Source organism: Necator americanus, chromosome X, assembly GCF_031761385.1.
Source record: "Necator americanus strain Aroian chromosome X, whole genome shotgun sequence".
Taxonomy (NCBI): Eukaryota; Metazoa; Nematoda; class Chromadorea; order Rhabditida; family Ancylostomatidae; genus Necator; species Necator americanus.
In genome coordinates this window covers 6,586,307-6,603,130 of record NC_087376.1, presented here as the reverse complement: position 1 = coordinate 6,603,130, position 16,824 = coordinate 6,586,307, and the positions used below count along the sequence as shown (strand labels likewise).

General features: G+C 39.1%; 2 protein-coding genes across 3 annotated transcripts; one reads left to right on the top strand and one right to left on the bottom strand.

Moving 5' to 3' along the window:
* Positions 1-548: 548 nt before the first annotated feature.
* On the bottom strand, positions 549-5,753 carry RB195_021656 (uncharacterized protein; the record flags this gene model as incomplete). Its single annotated transcript, XM_013436946.2, has 15 exons — positions 549-657; positions 1,121-1,199; positions 1,257-1,416; positions 1,780-1,851; positions 1,924-2,048; positions 2,127-2,236; positions 2,409-2,525; positions 2,995-3,106; positions 3,241-3,400; positions 3,475-3,664; positions 4,066-4,168; positions 4,227-4,399; positions 5,179-5,322; positions 5,396-5,583; positions 5,649-5,753. The coding sequence occupies 15 exons, from the start codon at positions 5,751-5,753 to the stop codon at positions 549-551; spliced, it is 1,947 nt and encodes a 648-aa protein (XP_013292400.2).
* Positions 5,754-8,630: 2,877 nt separating this feature from the next.
* Positions 8,631-13,708, top strand: RB195_021655 (uncharacterized protein; the record flags this gene model as incomplete). Of its 2 annotated transcripts, XM_064208509.1 has the most annotated exons (5): positions 8,631-8,705; positions 8,996-9,173; positions 9,249-9,333; positions 10,844-10,994; positions 13,397-13,708. In XM_064208509.1, the coding sequence occupies 5 exons, from the start codon at positions 8,631-8,633 to the stop codon at positions 13,706-13,708; spliced, it is 801 nt and encodes a 266-aa protein (XP_064064389.1). The 2 variants fall into 2 exon arrangements, with proteins under 2 accessions (XP_064064389.1, XP_064064390.1); XM_064208508.1 differs by lacking the exon at positions 13,397-13,708 and having other exon boundaries at positions 10,844-11,081.
* Positions 13,709-16,824: the final 3,116 nt, after the last annotated feature.

Genomic DNA, 16,824 nt, shown 5'->3' with positions numbered 1-16,824 from the left:
TTTGTTTCGCATCAAAACAATGACAAACCACGATGAAAAATAGAGTTACTTCCGACAGTTTTTTCTTCACGGACTTCACGACTCTATGATTTCGGACCTTCCCCTCGTCTGGATGACGATCCTGTTTAGTAAAAGGATAATTTTCCAAGAGCCTCAAAATTGGTATGGTTACCTCATTGTAATTGAAAAGTTCGGATTTCTCTAACCACGATACTCAAAACTGCCATGCGAAACGCAAAAGGATGCAAAATTGAGCGAAAAATTACTGAATTGCTTTTGCGGAAATTGATCTTGATTAGTTTAGAAAACTCGCACGAACTCAAGTGCCAACCTTGTACTAAGAACAAGAAGAATAACTTACAAGGCGAACCTAGATAGTGTTCCATAGAAATACGTATATCACATTCACTAGAAAAGGAGATATGTGACAAGAATTTGAAAAAGAAAACACCCGGAAGATTCTCTTGAATAAACGGTTTTAAGTCCCGTACATAGATCACATTTAAATTAAGGGACGAAACGCGAACATTAAAGAAACCTACAAAGAACTAATCGCTATCACTTTCTTCTAGAAGATGTCGAGAAGATCGTTCTTCGCCTTGCACTACTCTTTGTCTTGGAAACCAAAAGTAGCCGTACAGACCGCACGAGGCAAACCTTGAATAAGAGCAAAATATTGGAAAGAAACCATTCTAACTATAAAAAGCGCTCTAAAGTATTCATTTCAAAATATCCATGGCGTTCTGGACCCAAACAGAAATCCTAGTGACCAGGGCTGCAAATCCTCATCGATCGAATAAAAAAATTAGTTGGTTAGAAGAAACCCTTTACTTCCATCTTCCATTTACTCCTCATAAGAACAAGTAGCAGCAACGATTAATCCGTGATATACTGGAATAACTGACCAGTGAGGTACCGTGAATAGTTCTAAGAAACGTTTCATCTCCAACCCTTCTCACTAATCCCTTCAGAAGCCTCTCTCATAATCTTACTTCGCGGATCCATAATGAATCTAGATACACTACCGAGGCGATACGAAAAATAAACACAAATCTGGTTGAAAAAGGTAAATAAATAAAAGAGAATGATGAAAGAACAATAAATAAATGATGAATCTCACCAGGTAGCCAGAAGTAGCAAGAAGAAGATGGCAACGATAACGAATCCAGCACGTTCTGGTTCTCCGAATAAATTCATTTCTGAAATACAATCAGTATGAGGCCATAGCAAAGCGCAACGATAGAAAATACGCATACCAGTTGACTTTATGGAAACGTCATGAGTGCTTATCAGATTTATTAAATCCATAACAACACCATTCGTCCAACCGAACCCTTCCTGTACTACATACTCTCCACCACCACCAGGTTTTCCCTCTGAACTGCGAGCATCGTACTTTTCCCATACTCCAGATGGCTAAAAGTATGACATATTTCGTTTCTCCAAACATTATTTCAAAAAAAAATAACAAAGAAAAGAATAAGAAAGGTTACTGCAGGGTTCTGACAATGAGTGTAACAAAGGTGGACAGTTAATTCCAGGAATGAAGAAGGTTATCGTAAATAGGATTATTGAAGTAAAGATGTTGCATTTTAGCAAATCAGAACAAAAGAATCCCAAATAATCCCAAACGAAATTCAAACTAAGTAGTAGGGCAAAATTACGGAGAGAGAAGCTGCAACTCACTTACATTTCAGAGAAGATCCAATCCTACTTATAAAATATAGTATCAGCAAAAGGAATTGTCAGCATGGATGTAGGTGGATTGATTTCACTTACCATGCCTCTCTGTGGATTGAATAATCCATTAAAGACAGTGGTGACGAATTTGTCCGCTTCGTCAAGGGCTCTCTGAAAAGCTCAAAACAATTGAAAGCATTGGGAAGAAGTCCATTCTCCAGCTAACTGTGTATATTTATGTACCTGCTGCAATCCAGGATGTTTCGACGTCAGAAGACTTCGGATAAAAAAGTGTTGTGTCGGTGCCCAAACATTGGGGAAATCCCACTGTTCCGTTGACTTCACAGGCATAGTAGAGGGTACTCCACCTATATGATGTTGGTAGCGCTTATACGTTAAAAGGTTGATTGAGATGGAGGCAAAAAAAATGAGGAAAATGAACAAACCGGGATATCGAAAAACGTCTATTCTTTCGAGATAGTTATAGACATTGTCGGCTTGCGGTTCCATTTCAGCTAACAAGAGTGGAAACACATTGGAAGGGTAGAACTCGGATCTGAATAACATTAACATCCGTAAGCAGAAACATCCCAAAAAGGGGAAAACTGCGCGTTGAGAATAATCCAAATATTGTACACCTCCAATGCCACAGTATAGTATAAGAATACGTTCGAATAAAATACATAAGAAAAAAAAAACAAGAAAAATGCAGGCTAGGCAAAATCTACCTTTGTTTTCTTTTGTGAAGATCGTAATCAAACCATACTCCTTCTTCCATATTCCAGAAAAGAGCATTAATATCGAATAACAAGTTATCATATTTGTCCCGATACCAAGTAGCCATGCTAAATCATTGAAACCTTAGAATATAACACTGCATTTGAATGAATTTGTTGTTTCCAAACAAACATCGTAAACATGTCAACATCCCAATTTTGTTGTATGAAATTATAATATTCGGTCTATGCGCTCCAAAGAAACATCATTTACCTGTGTACCTAAAATGAAACTGTTCTAAATTGCATCTGAATTCGTTCAGTCCTATTTTTTAGAGATCATTATCCAAAGTTTTCCTCACATGAGCGCGTTTAGAATTTGTAATAAGAGCCACTTCAGGAATCAGTAGCCAACTTCTTTTACTTTAGAAGAAATCAATATCGCTATACTGTAACTGATTCCACAAATTCGAGTTAAAAAGGCGATTCGGATGAGTTCGGATGTAATTTTATGATAATATACAAATGCACCAGAGAAACCCACTTACGTTCCAAAAACTAATAACCTATCAAATATCAAAAGAAAATAATTTCTCACCTATGATTACCCAATAATGTGTGCGAGTCAGCAAGAAATCTCATATTCAAAGCCATGTAAACATTCAAATCTACGGGAACAATAGTCTGAGTGCGAATTGTCACCTTTGCGTCTGGAAAAGAATCAAGATTTTGGAACTCAGAAGGGAATTTCCCAGAAAATGTTGACGAAAAACTTAATTGGAAGTGATCAGCAGGAATAAAAGATTGAAAAACGGAACGGTAATAAAAAAAAAACACGTCGTACATTGCCGCTCGCCTTCGTGATCAAACCAGCGACTGCTGAAATCCCAACCACTTTCGCAAGCAGATGCCATTGCTGTCCAAGAACTCATGGGATCAGTACTGTTCAATCCGAGATAATAATCGGAGAGGAAGTTCTCCGGACGTGGACAGTTTGTTTCCGTCTGAAACAATAGTGCTCTAGTCTAACAAAGCGCAATGGAAAAGTAGAAAAAGAATCTATCAGGGAAAAATTTACCCTATAAAGATAAACGAAAGCCGTTCTTTTGCTCGGTAAATCGATTTCTACACTTCTTTTATTGATCCACCATTGCATTTCTCTGTCCATGAACGGAATCCATCGTCGCAGCGTTTCCACGTTTTTCGTAACATTAAAATAATCCTTTACCATTTGCACGAACATAGGAGGTTGAGAACGACGAGATAATCTGAATCGTCGTAATTACTAGTAGGGTTCCCAGCTTATAATGTTCTTAAAATGTTGAAAAATGCTAGAATAAGCTTTCTATGGGAAATATATACAGTTACGTAGGTTAACCCAGTTAATTCTCCTACGTCTAGATTAGATTGCTTCTAAACACTTCCAAGACTTTTTCACTCACAGATCCAGTTTTTGCAATTTGTCCCTGCGGTGCAAGAAACGAAAAAAGAAAGGAAAATGAATAGATAAGTAAACAAATAGGTCGCCCATATCACGGAAATGTTACCGAAAGCAATATTTTACAACTCACCTTTCTAGATCTTAAAAAAAAGCTAAGGAAGGCCTTTCACGCTTAAAAACGACACATGATCTATAGACTTAGCATAGATAACTGTATAAAAAGCTCACTGAATACTTCCTGAATTAGGGATGAATCCATGCTTGTCAATGATGTCAGCAAAGTTTTGTATCATTCCTTTAGCAGTGCGTACCAATTCCGACAGGTAGAGACCTGAAGCTAGTGAGATGATGCAGATAAAAAAGGAAGTAACAAAGTGAATAAAAGAAACCTTTTAGAATCCAGTACGAATCCCAGTAAAAGAAAATTTGAAATTTCCCGCCAGGAACAATAAATGCATTATTTACGGGAACAATGGGATAAAATGATGTATTAAGATGAACGTCTCGAACGAATTCACGAGATAGTTTGTTCCACAGCGAATGTAGAGATTTAGCAAGCTTTCTAAATTCTAAATAACAACTGTGAATACGAAACTATGAAGAGAAAAAAAGACGAAAAATAAAATGCTCAACAATTTCTGAGAACAAGGTTGGTAGTCGTTTCGCAAATATTTGACTCTTTTTTTCGAGTCATTGCCATTTCAACGAAACTTCTGTTTTTTTTTTTCGCAGGCTTGATATAAAGAAAATCCTAAATTTCAGGACAAGACTGGGATTCTAAAGTAATTCGGCAAAAGTAGGTCTTCTGACTTTGTCGGTTTAAAATTACCACTGAAATCCGTCAAAATTCATCAGCGTGAGGACATAGCGTTTCTTATATGAGGAATTGGAGTCTATCAACAGCGGGAAAGAAATGGTGAATTTAAAGGCATCACCCCACGAATCTGAGGTGGTGCAGATTTCAGGTGGAGTATGCATATACGGGGTGGGAGACTACGGAGAGGGAGGTGATTCCGTCCATTTCTTGTTAATTGCCGTAAAAAACGGCCCGAAAGATGCGGAGCACCACAAGACTGGCGCGCTCCAATCGAACCTCTTGTACAAAATGGTGCGCCAAAACGAATGAAGCCGTATCTTCCGGGCCGTTTTTTACGGCAATTAGCAAGAAATGGACGGAATCACCCCCCTCTCCGTAGTCTCCCATCCTGTATACGAATACTCCACCTGAAAACTGCACCACCTCAGATTCATGGGGTGATGCCTTTAAGGATTGCTACTTAACACAACCTCAGAAGTGATCAATCATCAAAATAAAATCAAAAGAAAACTATTTGGACCAACAAGTGATCCTTCCTTCTGATCGAATCGAAGAAGTGTGGCCAAATTTTAAAATCAGGCAATGTCACATTCTTTAAGTATGGAGCGTCCTCGAAATTATTTCCACAGAAATCGCGAAATTCCTCCTTTTCAATAGGATACTTTAATCTGAACAAAGATTTACAATAATGTATGGATGAAAAGTAAAAATTCGATAAACAAACAGTAAAAAAAGACTCACTTCTGAAAATTTTCCAATATTTGTTTTGCACTGAAACGCATCCTTGCTCCTGGACATAGATCTTGTAGGCCGAACCTCCAAGCGGTGCTAAGGATATCACCATGACAGTATATAGGTGCAAGATCTCCGCCACATAATGATATGGTACAATTCACTTCGAATGGTGATTGAATTGAGGATACGGTATCCTGGAATTGGGAAATCAGGAGCAGGTCAAGTGATAGAAACAACAACAGCAGAAGAAACAACTTACAAAGTTGTAATTAGTATGAATCTGACGATTGTTGGCTATATGGTAAGCGAATGATACATGACACAGTAGAAATATTAGGAAAAATGATATGAATGATGAGATCATGCAAGCCTGGAAGAAAGCGAAATAAGCGCAGACATTACTTTATAATGTTATTTGTGAAGGAAAAGAAGAATTTAGGATCATGTGAATGTTTTATACGGTTAGGTCAAAACGACATGAAGCTCGGTGCAGCTGCGTAAGCTGCTGCGCTGCGGTGAAGCGCAACGGTTAAGATCGATTCGAGAGATCCAATCTTCGCTGCAAATCGTGATGGTCCCACCTCGATTCCAGCAGCTAGCACAACCGCACCGCTTCGTGCGCAACCGCTTACGTAAATGCACCGAGCTTCATGTCGTTTTGACCCGAATACGTTCAAATGCGATATACAAAATAGGCATATTTCATTTTCTTTGAATGCGTCAGAATTGCTCGTGAGCTCCAATATATACCTCAGACTATAAAAATCCTTCTTGCATATAAAATTAGACGGAACCTCCGGCGTCGTGTTATCTTTTCCTCATATTTTCTTTCCTCACTAATCATAACAGTTTGAAAAATGTCTGCGAAGAAGCTATAACTATGCACAAACTAATAGTAAGAAAGAGCTGAGCAGAATACGGAAGTTGTTTCTAACGATATTTGTCGCCATCAAACGAAAATGAAACTTTTCCAGCTTCTAAACCTCTTTCAGAGGTTCGGTAGAATGCGAAAACGATGTGAAATTGGGGAAGTTGTAGTAGAACAATGAAACATGAAACAAGTAATGTAATTACACATATGGGGCCAAAACAAAATGAAGCACGGTGCAGTTGCGTAAGCGGCTGCGCTAGAAGCGATGCGATGGAGCGGAGCGGTTAAGATAGAAGAGGACCCTTAATAGCACCAATCCTAGCTTCAGTTCGCGATGATCCTAACTCGATACTATGCGGTTTCTTCACCGCGTCGCTTCGAGCGCAGCTCACTCTACTGCCACGAACTTCATTTCGTTTTTACCTACTATATATGTATGTATATGTAGCTGATAGTGTATTGACAATCAGTAAAATTATTGCTCAACGATATTTTTATATTTAAGAGGTATTTCTCTCCTAAAAATTGCGACTTTTTCACAGAAGGAATCGATAAAACGCTAGAGAAGGAGATACATCGAATCGATTGGAGAAAACCCGTAAAAAGACCGTTCAACTGATTTCTAATTTCTACATCAAAGCATGTGCTGAATGAAATTTGAATGTCATTGGATGAAGAAACTATTTCTAATTATGCGTTAATATTCACATAAACATAGCATGAGTGTATGGCGTAAGTACGTGCTGACCGTGCATGAATTTAGTGGTAGGCACTGGACCTTCTCTACTTGAAAGGACTACTTGAATCCTTAAATACTGGATCCAAGAAAAAAAAAATGAATAAATGCGCGAATAATAGACACGTCCATACAATGCTATTGGGACTACAATATAATAATACCAACCAAAGTGCTTTGAAGAAACCTCGGACCTCTCCAGTTATTCATTTCGTGTCTTTCTGAAAGGGTGAAACCTTATAGGTACAATTTTCCTTTACTGAAAAGGAATCCTGCATTTGACCCTTGGATTCGCCCACGTTCAAACAATTTTCGATACGCTAAGTAGGTGAACAGCACATCCGTTGACTGGATCTGGGTGTCATTATGAGGTGATACCATGGATTTCCTGTGTTTAAAACAGGCAGCAGATGATGGAGAGCATGGCAAGAGCAAGGCACTTGCGTAGGTCTTGTAACGAATATGGGAAAGCAACCTAAGGACACACGTATGGAACTGTTCCTGGGTTAGTAAACAGCGCAGAATATATAGACAAATACAGAAGAGCCATGTTCCAATTCAATTTTCTTAACTAACAATGAACAACAATAATTATAATTAAACGGCCCCACCAAGACCTACATACCGCTCTACCGTATTCTAAAGTAAGTGAATAATCAAATGAGTATCAGAAAACTAGAAAGTCAACAAATGAATAACGTATGCTGAAAAAAACGACCAGTACATTTTCGAAAAATACCACCATCAGATGTCCAATACGGTCACAAACATCAAATGTGTTACATTTGTCGTAATTGCACAAGCTACACGAATTCAAGGCCATAGAAGACAACGGTTTTGGAGAGCAGTCGAGTGCCAGTGATATGGAATGCCTTTATCATGTGTCCAGAGACGCGTGATTGTGCTCAATGAGGAAAACGCAAGCAAAAATGAGAGTCAATACGTGACGTTCTTTGATCGTACGCATAACTCACCACCCTTCGACCCTCTGGATGTTTTCTTAGGATCCAGGGATGAAATGTAGTTAGAGGAGCCGCTCAGTAGCGCCCTTATTTCTATAAGTAAATAACTAAGTCAGTTGGGGCCCCAAGATCAAAGCATTAGAGGATCTATGACATGTAAACTAAGGTTACTAAGAGAAAAAAAAAGTAGGAAAGAGTATCCAAAAATAAGGGCGTCACTGAGTGCTAACCCACCACCCCAACTACATTTTTACGGGGTCGAGGAGTCATTTTTATGTTCGCTGTCTTGCTGTCCTCACATATTTTTCTTACGGATCCATGTACGCGTTCAACGAAACCTGTTCGAATTCTGGACCATTACTAGTAACTAGTACTATGCTTAATTAGTAGTAGTAGCGCGTTACATATTCCCTTTAAGCAGAGTGTCTTTACAACAAGGATTTACTCGGCCTAGAAATCCCTATCGGAAGCTAGGTCCCAGTTAGATTAGACGTACGCAACGCGCTCACTGCTATCGCGACTGTTGAGTGGGCGCGACTTGCGGAAGATTCAGTCGCTGCTAACCGCCCACCGTCGGTTACGTGAACTTTCGGATTTGTTCAAATCTATTTTCAAACGTTGAAGAATAGTTCTAAGGAAATTAAGTTTTTTTAGTGTATTATTCCTCAGATCATGATAATGGTAGAGTTTCTGGAAATAATTCTTGAGAACGTTTCCGAAATGTCCACTGATTGCGGGGATGTATTGGTACCTAAAAATATTTGAGCTCTCGGTGTCACAGAGGATTTCGCTAAATTCCCTACGGGGCCGTTCGAGTCACTAAACTAACTATCCTTCTTTTTTTTTATTCTATTATTTTATTTTTTATTCTTCTTTTTACAGTTGAGCTCCACGTAAACTCACGAGTACAAATCTACTGCCAATGGAACATATAAATAAATTTTAAAAGAATAAATAAATAGATGGAACTAAAGGAAAAACGAATGAAAAGTGCAGGATTTTTTGAAGTTGCTATTTAGGGATTTCTAATTTTCCAGAGATACATTTCTTCTGTGGAATTAAATAAAGAGGCTCCACATCCCACATGCTGTATTCGTGATCCCAATCGTGACGTCATCACTGGCCATTATGGAACACGTCTTAATCCTATTGCAATAATTGATGCACAAACACTTCTTCTACAAAAATTCACTATTGAAGGAAGTAAACCACCAGGTGATCTTCATTTTCATAAATAATAATTGTGAAGGAATGGAAGGATTTCAAAACTATTCTCTTCGTATCATTCAGACGCATGGATTTATGCTGGACGTGGAGAAATCAATCAAGAGAATGGGAAGAAAGCATTCATCATTGGAAGAGACTCTCCAGCTCAGTGAGTACTTTTTGTTTAGGAATTTTGACTTGATAGAGATATGCTGAGGATTACATACATGTTTTTCTTTATACTTTATTTGTTTTTATTTGTTTTTATTTTTATTTTACTTTTATTTGATAAAATAATCTTCTACTTCCTGAAAAATCACTGGGATTCAATATGTTAGGTTATGGCTCAGTGTCTAAGAAAAATATTTTGTCCCGAAATTTCTGAAGCTATGAAAGATGAAGGTTTTTTTCTTCTTAATTTTCTAAAAATACACTCGATCATGGAATTCGAAAGGATGATTCTTGTATTCGATAAAAAGTCCAGAATTAGCGAAATCCATAAGGGTGCAATGGAGTTGAGATGGGTACATGAGTTGAATAGGGACAGGGCTTGCGCAATCCATAATATTGACAAAACTCGGCAGGTGTGCTTGATCTATGACCAGGAATCATTGTTCAGGATGGGTTTCGGGTAGCGTTTACAAAAATTGTCAACTATTTGGCCGCAATTATATGGTGATTCTCTATAATTCAGTACGAAAGTTAAGGGTAATGGAGCTGAGGCCGAATAGAATACGGATACCGTTCAAAAGGTTTTTCCTTTCGTAGTTGAACGAGAGGAACAATGATTTTTTTCATGCTACGACCAACTACAGTGGTTTTTTTTCACGCGCTAGGACCTACTTGTAACCTACTACTAGTGTAAAAAGTACTTACTATTCTATAAGTGTTTTGGGTGAATTGATGTCTACTTCCTTGGCTTCATGCTCCACCAAAAGTGGAAATGTGTCGTTTGACTCTACTGATTAGCTTTCTTGTCCTCGTTTCCGAGCTGCGCTTAAAGGCATTACCCCATGAATCTGAGGTGGTGCAGATTTCAGGTGGAGTATTCTTATAAGGTAGATTATGGAGAGGAGGGTGATTCCGTCCATTTCTTCCTAATTGTCGTAAAAACGGCCCGGCAGATGCGGCGCCGCACAACGCTGGCGCGCTCCAGTCGAACTCCCTGTGGAAAATAGTGCGCCCGAACGCCTGAAGCCGTATCTTTTGGGCCGTTTTTTTACGGCAATTAGGAAGAAATGGACGAAATCACCTTCCTCTCCATAACCTACTATCCCTTATAAAAATACTCCTCCTGAAATCCGTACCACCTCAGATTCGAGGAATGCTGCCTTTAAGGTATTTGAAAGCTGCAAATTTAATTTTTTTTCTATTGAGCGCTTTCAAATATCTAGCAACATTTCCTCTTCTGAAGTTTTTACTACTCTTTTTGGAGATTGATTGGAAATTCGCATAATGTGGAACATCAAGTGAGAACACGTCATTCTAGGAACCAGTTTGAATAAAAAAAAAACACCCGGAATGATGAATGGAAGAAATATTTAAAACGCAAGAATACAGAGCAAAGACTGATGGAATGACTATTATCAGCAAAATTTTATGATGTTTTGACAATATTTTGTGATATTATTACAGTACGTTGAACAACTACAAAAAACAGACATAACGTTTCCTTGCAGCCATTGTTCCATAAACGAGGATTGGACAAATCAGGATATCACTGTTCGACTGGCAGAAGGTCAAACAGTCTATGACATTGAATGGATTAGCGTATTCTGCTACAATTATTCAGTCGACTTCGCACATCTACCAGTTAATCTGACCAAGAACGTGAACTTCGTACCAGCGTATTTACCGGAATTCAGAAAAACAGCTCCTTTTCGGGAGAGGAGAAGGAAATGTCCACAGAAAATTTAGTTGGAAGGATTTTTAAACATAATGAGTTCCGTTCTATATATAGGTAACTTATAAAAACTTTGTAAAACCATATTCAAATGAAATAAAGATTTTTCTTTAGAAATTATTCGCTTATAAATAGATGGGACAGGTCAGAACGAAGGTTAGAAACAGCTTTTGAGGCGGATTCACTCTCAAAATTTTAGAAATAATTACTTATTTAATTAAGGAAACATACTCTTCTCCATAACGTTGAATATCGATACGGTTTCCGTAGGAGCACATATCGAAATGACGGATTACGAGTCATGGATAAATTTCGGACTGCATTTGTTTGATTCCATGGTTGACATATTCAAATTGTAGTAAATAACTGCGCAAAAAAACTATTCTATGCATAAAGTTTTGAATAATAACGCAAAATAACATCTGTTTTTCTCTTGTGCCGCGACCTGGAGAAATCCAGAAAACTAAGAATTTCTTTCGAATCTCTTAAAAAGGTGGAAATGAATCTAGAAAATGTGTAGCAGCTTTCATGCTGAGCTTATCAGCGCTCGAAAAATGGACGGTAAGAATTTGATAGCGAGGTAAGAAGCAGAGGGCAGGAAAAATAATAAAACGTCAAAAAAAAAGAAGTTCGAATGTCATACAGAATATTCGCGAACATTTGAAGTCGTTTAATCAAGTTAATGGGTAAAACATTGTGGACGAGTTGTTTATATTAATTTTATGTAATTTTAGTCAAATTCAAATAACCCAATAAAGAGAGAAGGCCGTTCAGGCAATGAAGGTGAACTTGGGAAGGTGTATAAGTAAAAGTTTTCTGAGAACTGGTTTACAACGAAATGTTTTCTTTTGCGATAAGGTTGAGCCACACCCCTAATAGTTACAGTCGATAATATATCTTAGTGAGTAACAAAATTCACTTAATGAAGAAAATAACAAATTAAAGAGTAATTATATTCAATAGAACAAAACAAGTAGCAGCTACATAGATAGACCTCATAATTACCCCTTACAGTATAACAGATATCAAAATTTCGCTGTTTTCACAGCATAAGATTTGTTTTAGTTCTGCCATAATAGTCATTCTAACGAAAACAGTATCCATACAGTTCCGAATAGTAAAAAAAATGTTTTGGAGCGAGCTAATGTGAAAAAATACGCAGTTGTCACGGATCCATCATCCGATGATCGAGTTTCTATTTTATTTTATTTACAAATTCTTAGAAGGAGACTGATTGTGTTTTGTTCACGACTAAGCTTAGAAAAAATCGGAATAGGTGGTAGTCGATCCCCATATGTTTCCGACTCCTAAATGTGAATAAACAAAAAAAAATAGGATAGAGATCGATCTGAGATGTTTAAATGTATTAGAACAAACGAATAGAGTACGAGTATAGGGGCGGAGTGGTCAAAGCGACTTGAAATCTGGTCCAGTTACACAAACGATGGAGCCAGCGGTTGTGATCAAGGTGGGACCACCGCTGGTTCCATACGGACTGCAGAGATGAATGACACTAGCCAGGGTCCCACCTCGATCACAGCCACATGCTCTCTCTCTATCACATCGTGTCAAGCTCAAAAGAGTCTTTTTGCATTACTTTCTCCGTGTTTAACATGTTCGTGCGGATCTGGCAATTTCTCTAACAACTCGGAAATGTGAAGAATGCGTTTCTTTTCGTTTTTGCACACGATGTTTAAGAGGCACATTCTTGTCATTGTCGTCTATTCAAGTATTCATTGGATACGGACGGAATGCACGACGACAGTTGCTACGAAAAAGCGCAGAGTCTGGAATCGTTCATTGTTCCCACAGATACCTAGGGAATAGACAAAAATTGCAGTAGCCTCACTTAGAAGTGACGATTACTAATAAATAAATAAAGGATAAAGGATAAAGTTTCTGGCGTTAATCAATCCGCTTGGGATGCGCCCCCACGTTCACTTCAATTCAGAATCGTTTGAGGTTTACGAACGTGTACCTGCCCTATACAATGACTTGCGGTGGCTAGCCGATCTGTCAAGTAAGTGTTTCTATCCTCCCAGACAAGTCTGGTACCAATTCATCGACCCCGGAGGGATGAAAGGCTTGGTGAGCACTAGGGCAGGTTTGAACCTCTGATCCTGCAGGAAGGCCTCTAACCTCTAACCGCTACACTACACCCGCCCTGAAATAAGAATAAATCCTTTTTAATTACAGTAAGATATAAACCAAAAGAGTACCGAAGAACACATTGACATATTCGCATCAAGTTCATCGAAGCCTAACCATCCATGTTTTGTCGGATTTCAGATGGTTATTTTGTAGTAGTTCAATTCTTTATTTTTAAAAGTCGCCAGTGGAAATACTGGACAATCTGTCTGAACTCAGTAAAATCGTCTACAACAAAACTGCACGTGAAGCGTACACGCAGCCAATACAGCCTAGTAACAGTTACGTGGACTTCGAATTGATGAAACGAGGAAGCTACAACTTTGGTTCGCTGATTCCGAATGCTGTCGCGATGGACACGAAAGACTGTAGTCGATGCTCTGAACCAGGACCACCAGGACACATCGGATCGCCAGGAAGATCCGAGCGTCCAGAAAAATCAGGAACTCTCCGCATGCCCGGACTACCCGGCAGGCCATCACCAGCAACTTGAGAACTGATCACTCCTCCATCCTCCCGTCCATGCCTTCTTGGATTAGAGCTCCAGGTCTAGCCGAAAATCTTAGTGATGTAGGGCTTCCTGGTGTGCCATACATCACCCCTCCCCTTCAGGACCACCTGGACCATCTGGACCTTCCGGACATCCCGGCACTCAGGGAGAAGCTGCGATCTAGGGTGCACCAAGTCCATCTGGACCTGCAGGGGCTGTGGTCCTCCTAGTTCGGCGGCAAGGCTCGCGCTAGCACGCAAAGATCACCGGATCCAAAAGGTCTACCGCGGACCACGGGATGTCCTGAACCCTGTGGTTCACTTGGACAGTCTGTAGCTGACGATGAAATTTGGAAATATGCTCGAAATATTGCACTATGAACAGTGGAGTATTCTTCGCAGATCTATCACACTATTGATATACTAATTCTGGGGGTAACTATATAAAAATATTAGTGATCTCTATAAAAGAGGTGTTTCTCGATTTGAGAATTGGAACGTTTTTGCTTTTTTCTTAGCAGAAACGTTCAGAATATGATCGAAGGTGATAAGAAAACATAAATGATAAATTTGTCCATTTATTATTAGATTATTACTCGAGTGCAAATTCACGTCCAGTTTCCAAGATGTCTTATTCTCTTCTGTTTTTTTAGAGCTATGTTGATTAGATGTCAGCAATTGTGTGCGATTTCTAGCCGAGAATCCGAGTCAAAGAAATCTGAAAGGAATCCTTTTGACTGGAACACATGCGACAAGGATATTAAATCTATGTAAAGTGTAATGGGATAAGAACTTGATTCCAGTGAGAAAAAAAATGTCCGAGAAATCTTGAAAGAATTACGAGATCTGTGGAAAAACCTGGGATCTTGAGAGCTTGCCAGGAACACTCAGGATGAGCACTCTTTTATTCTCAGCTACACAACCGAATAATGTATTTATGAGTACAAATGTAATTCAGATGAGGGGAAGAAGCTTGCGAGAGTGCGAAACGAACTAATTGTAGCTATAATCCTGACTGCAACATATGGAACGTCGCATTTTAAAAAAATTGAAAAGTTAAAAATTGATTTAAATGTGCCCAATGAACGTATTATTCTTGATTGGGGGTTTCTGTATGTGAATCAATAGAAGAACAATGGTAAACAACGGTAATGAGACGATATAGGATAGACTGTCTGGCGTTAATCAATCCGCTTCTGACTCGCCCACGCATTCACTTCAATTGAGAATCATTTGCGGTTTGCGAACACGTGACTAGCCTATACAATGACTTGCTGGGCTAGCCGAAGTCAAGTCAGTGTTTTTATCCTTCCAGACAAGTCTGGTACCAATTTATCGACCTCGGAGGGATGAAAGGCTGGGTGAGCACTATGGCGGACTCGAACCTTCAATCGATCGTGCCGACAGCAAATCCTCTTGCCGAGTGCGCTACATCCACCCGGATGATAATAATGGATGAAAATAGCAAAATAAAAATATGAATGATATGAAAATCAGAACTTCCTGAATCTTGAATCAGGAAAAGCTTCCTGTCGATTACTGAAGCTCTCCAGTTTCTCCAACATCCCATGCACGAGAGAAGAACCCATGCATTTCCGGAGACGGGAAACATGGAAGGAGGGTCCCAGAGATAATCGAACATCGGCACAGGATCTGAGCATGGGGTCTAGGAGAGAGGTTCTCGGGCATAATGTCATATTTCGCGAAAACGATTTCTGCCGCCGGTCCTGTTCAGAACCGCTGTAGGTTCCGGGACAGTGGGACCCTCTTTTCTATAACTCTTGGAGATGACAGTATGCCTTGCCTTCTAATCTACTGCCATGGTCGCTTTGTTTCGTATATTACCAGTAATTTTAGTGCTGCGACAAGCAGTAAAGGATAATACTGTATCGTTTAGACAGCCGTATTACGGAAATATTCCTAAAGTACAACATTTAATGTCAATGTAGATGAATCCAGAAATTTATAATCCTATACATAGAGTCCTAAGCGACATTCAAATCTAATTGGAAGTGCCTCATTCATTGATTGTATCATATATGAATTGTATTCCAGAAACTCGCACGGATATTCCTGTAATTTTAGGGGATAAATGCCTCCTCCATATCGTATTTTCGTGAAAAACATTCATTTTATCCCATTATCGATCATGTTGTACGTGCGGTTCGTTCCTCCATTTTCACGTGCTTTTTCCCTGCTACTTCCTATACCGATATCCCCGGTCGCGTTGAGTAAGCTAAAACATTTCCTGAGTATCAATTATCCAAGTTTTTCGTGGAAATCCAATAAAACTTAATATAGAGCGATAATGCGAACTTGTCGATAATTTATGTGAAGTGATTTCGTTGTCCTTCGTCTCACTACCAACCTTTTCTGGAAGAGCACTTTTCTGGTACTATTCAACGAATTCTGAAACTGGACGGAAAGTCAAATTTTCCTCATATTTAAAGCAAAGTTTCCTCTCAAATACTTCACCCAGAAGAAGTTACCATCCCACGTGAGATCACAACCAAAACCAGAATCAGAAGAGCCTAAATCGCTGTGTTTACCTCAGTTTACGTTAACAACCATGGACATCCTCCGGAGCTTTAAGGATTTTATAAGAGAGAACAAGTTGACCCGCTGATCTTAGCAAATTACCGTATGAAAGAACTGCTCCGCTGCTACCACTAGGATGTGATCCACACATAACCGAAATGATCTACAGCATACATATGATAGATTAAAGATCATAACACTAGTAGATCAAAAGATCACACAGAACCGGCCCGATGGTCACGCTGATGATGCACTATTAATTCCTATTCATTCTCGGATTTCAGCACAGTTATCCACAACTATCTTTTAAAATTATGCGGACCACAGGTTCGACGGTTCGTACGGCAGAATAAAAGCAGCTGTGTTGAAATGAGCATTTTTACAGCATTGTCCAGCTCCGGAAAGTGTCGCTCCATTCAAACTAGTCATATTTCCGATATTAGCAACTATTCAAGCGCCGCGAGAGACGAGCATAAAAGAGGAAGAGGACTAGTTTTCTGGATTAGTGAGCTCCAGCAACTAATATATGATAGTAAGATAGGAAATCAAACGCAGACATTACGATATACATGTGGGTCATAT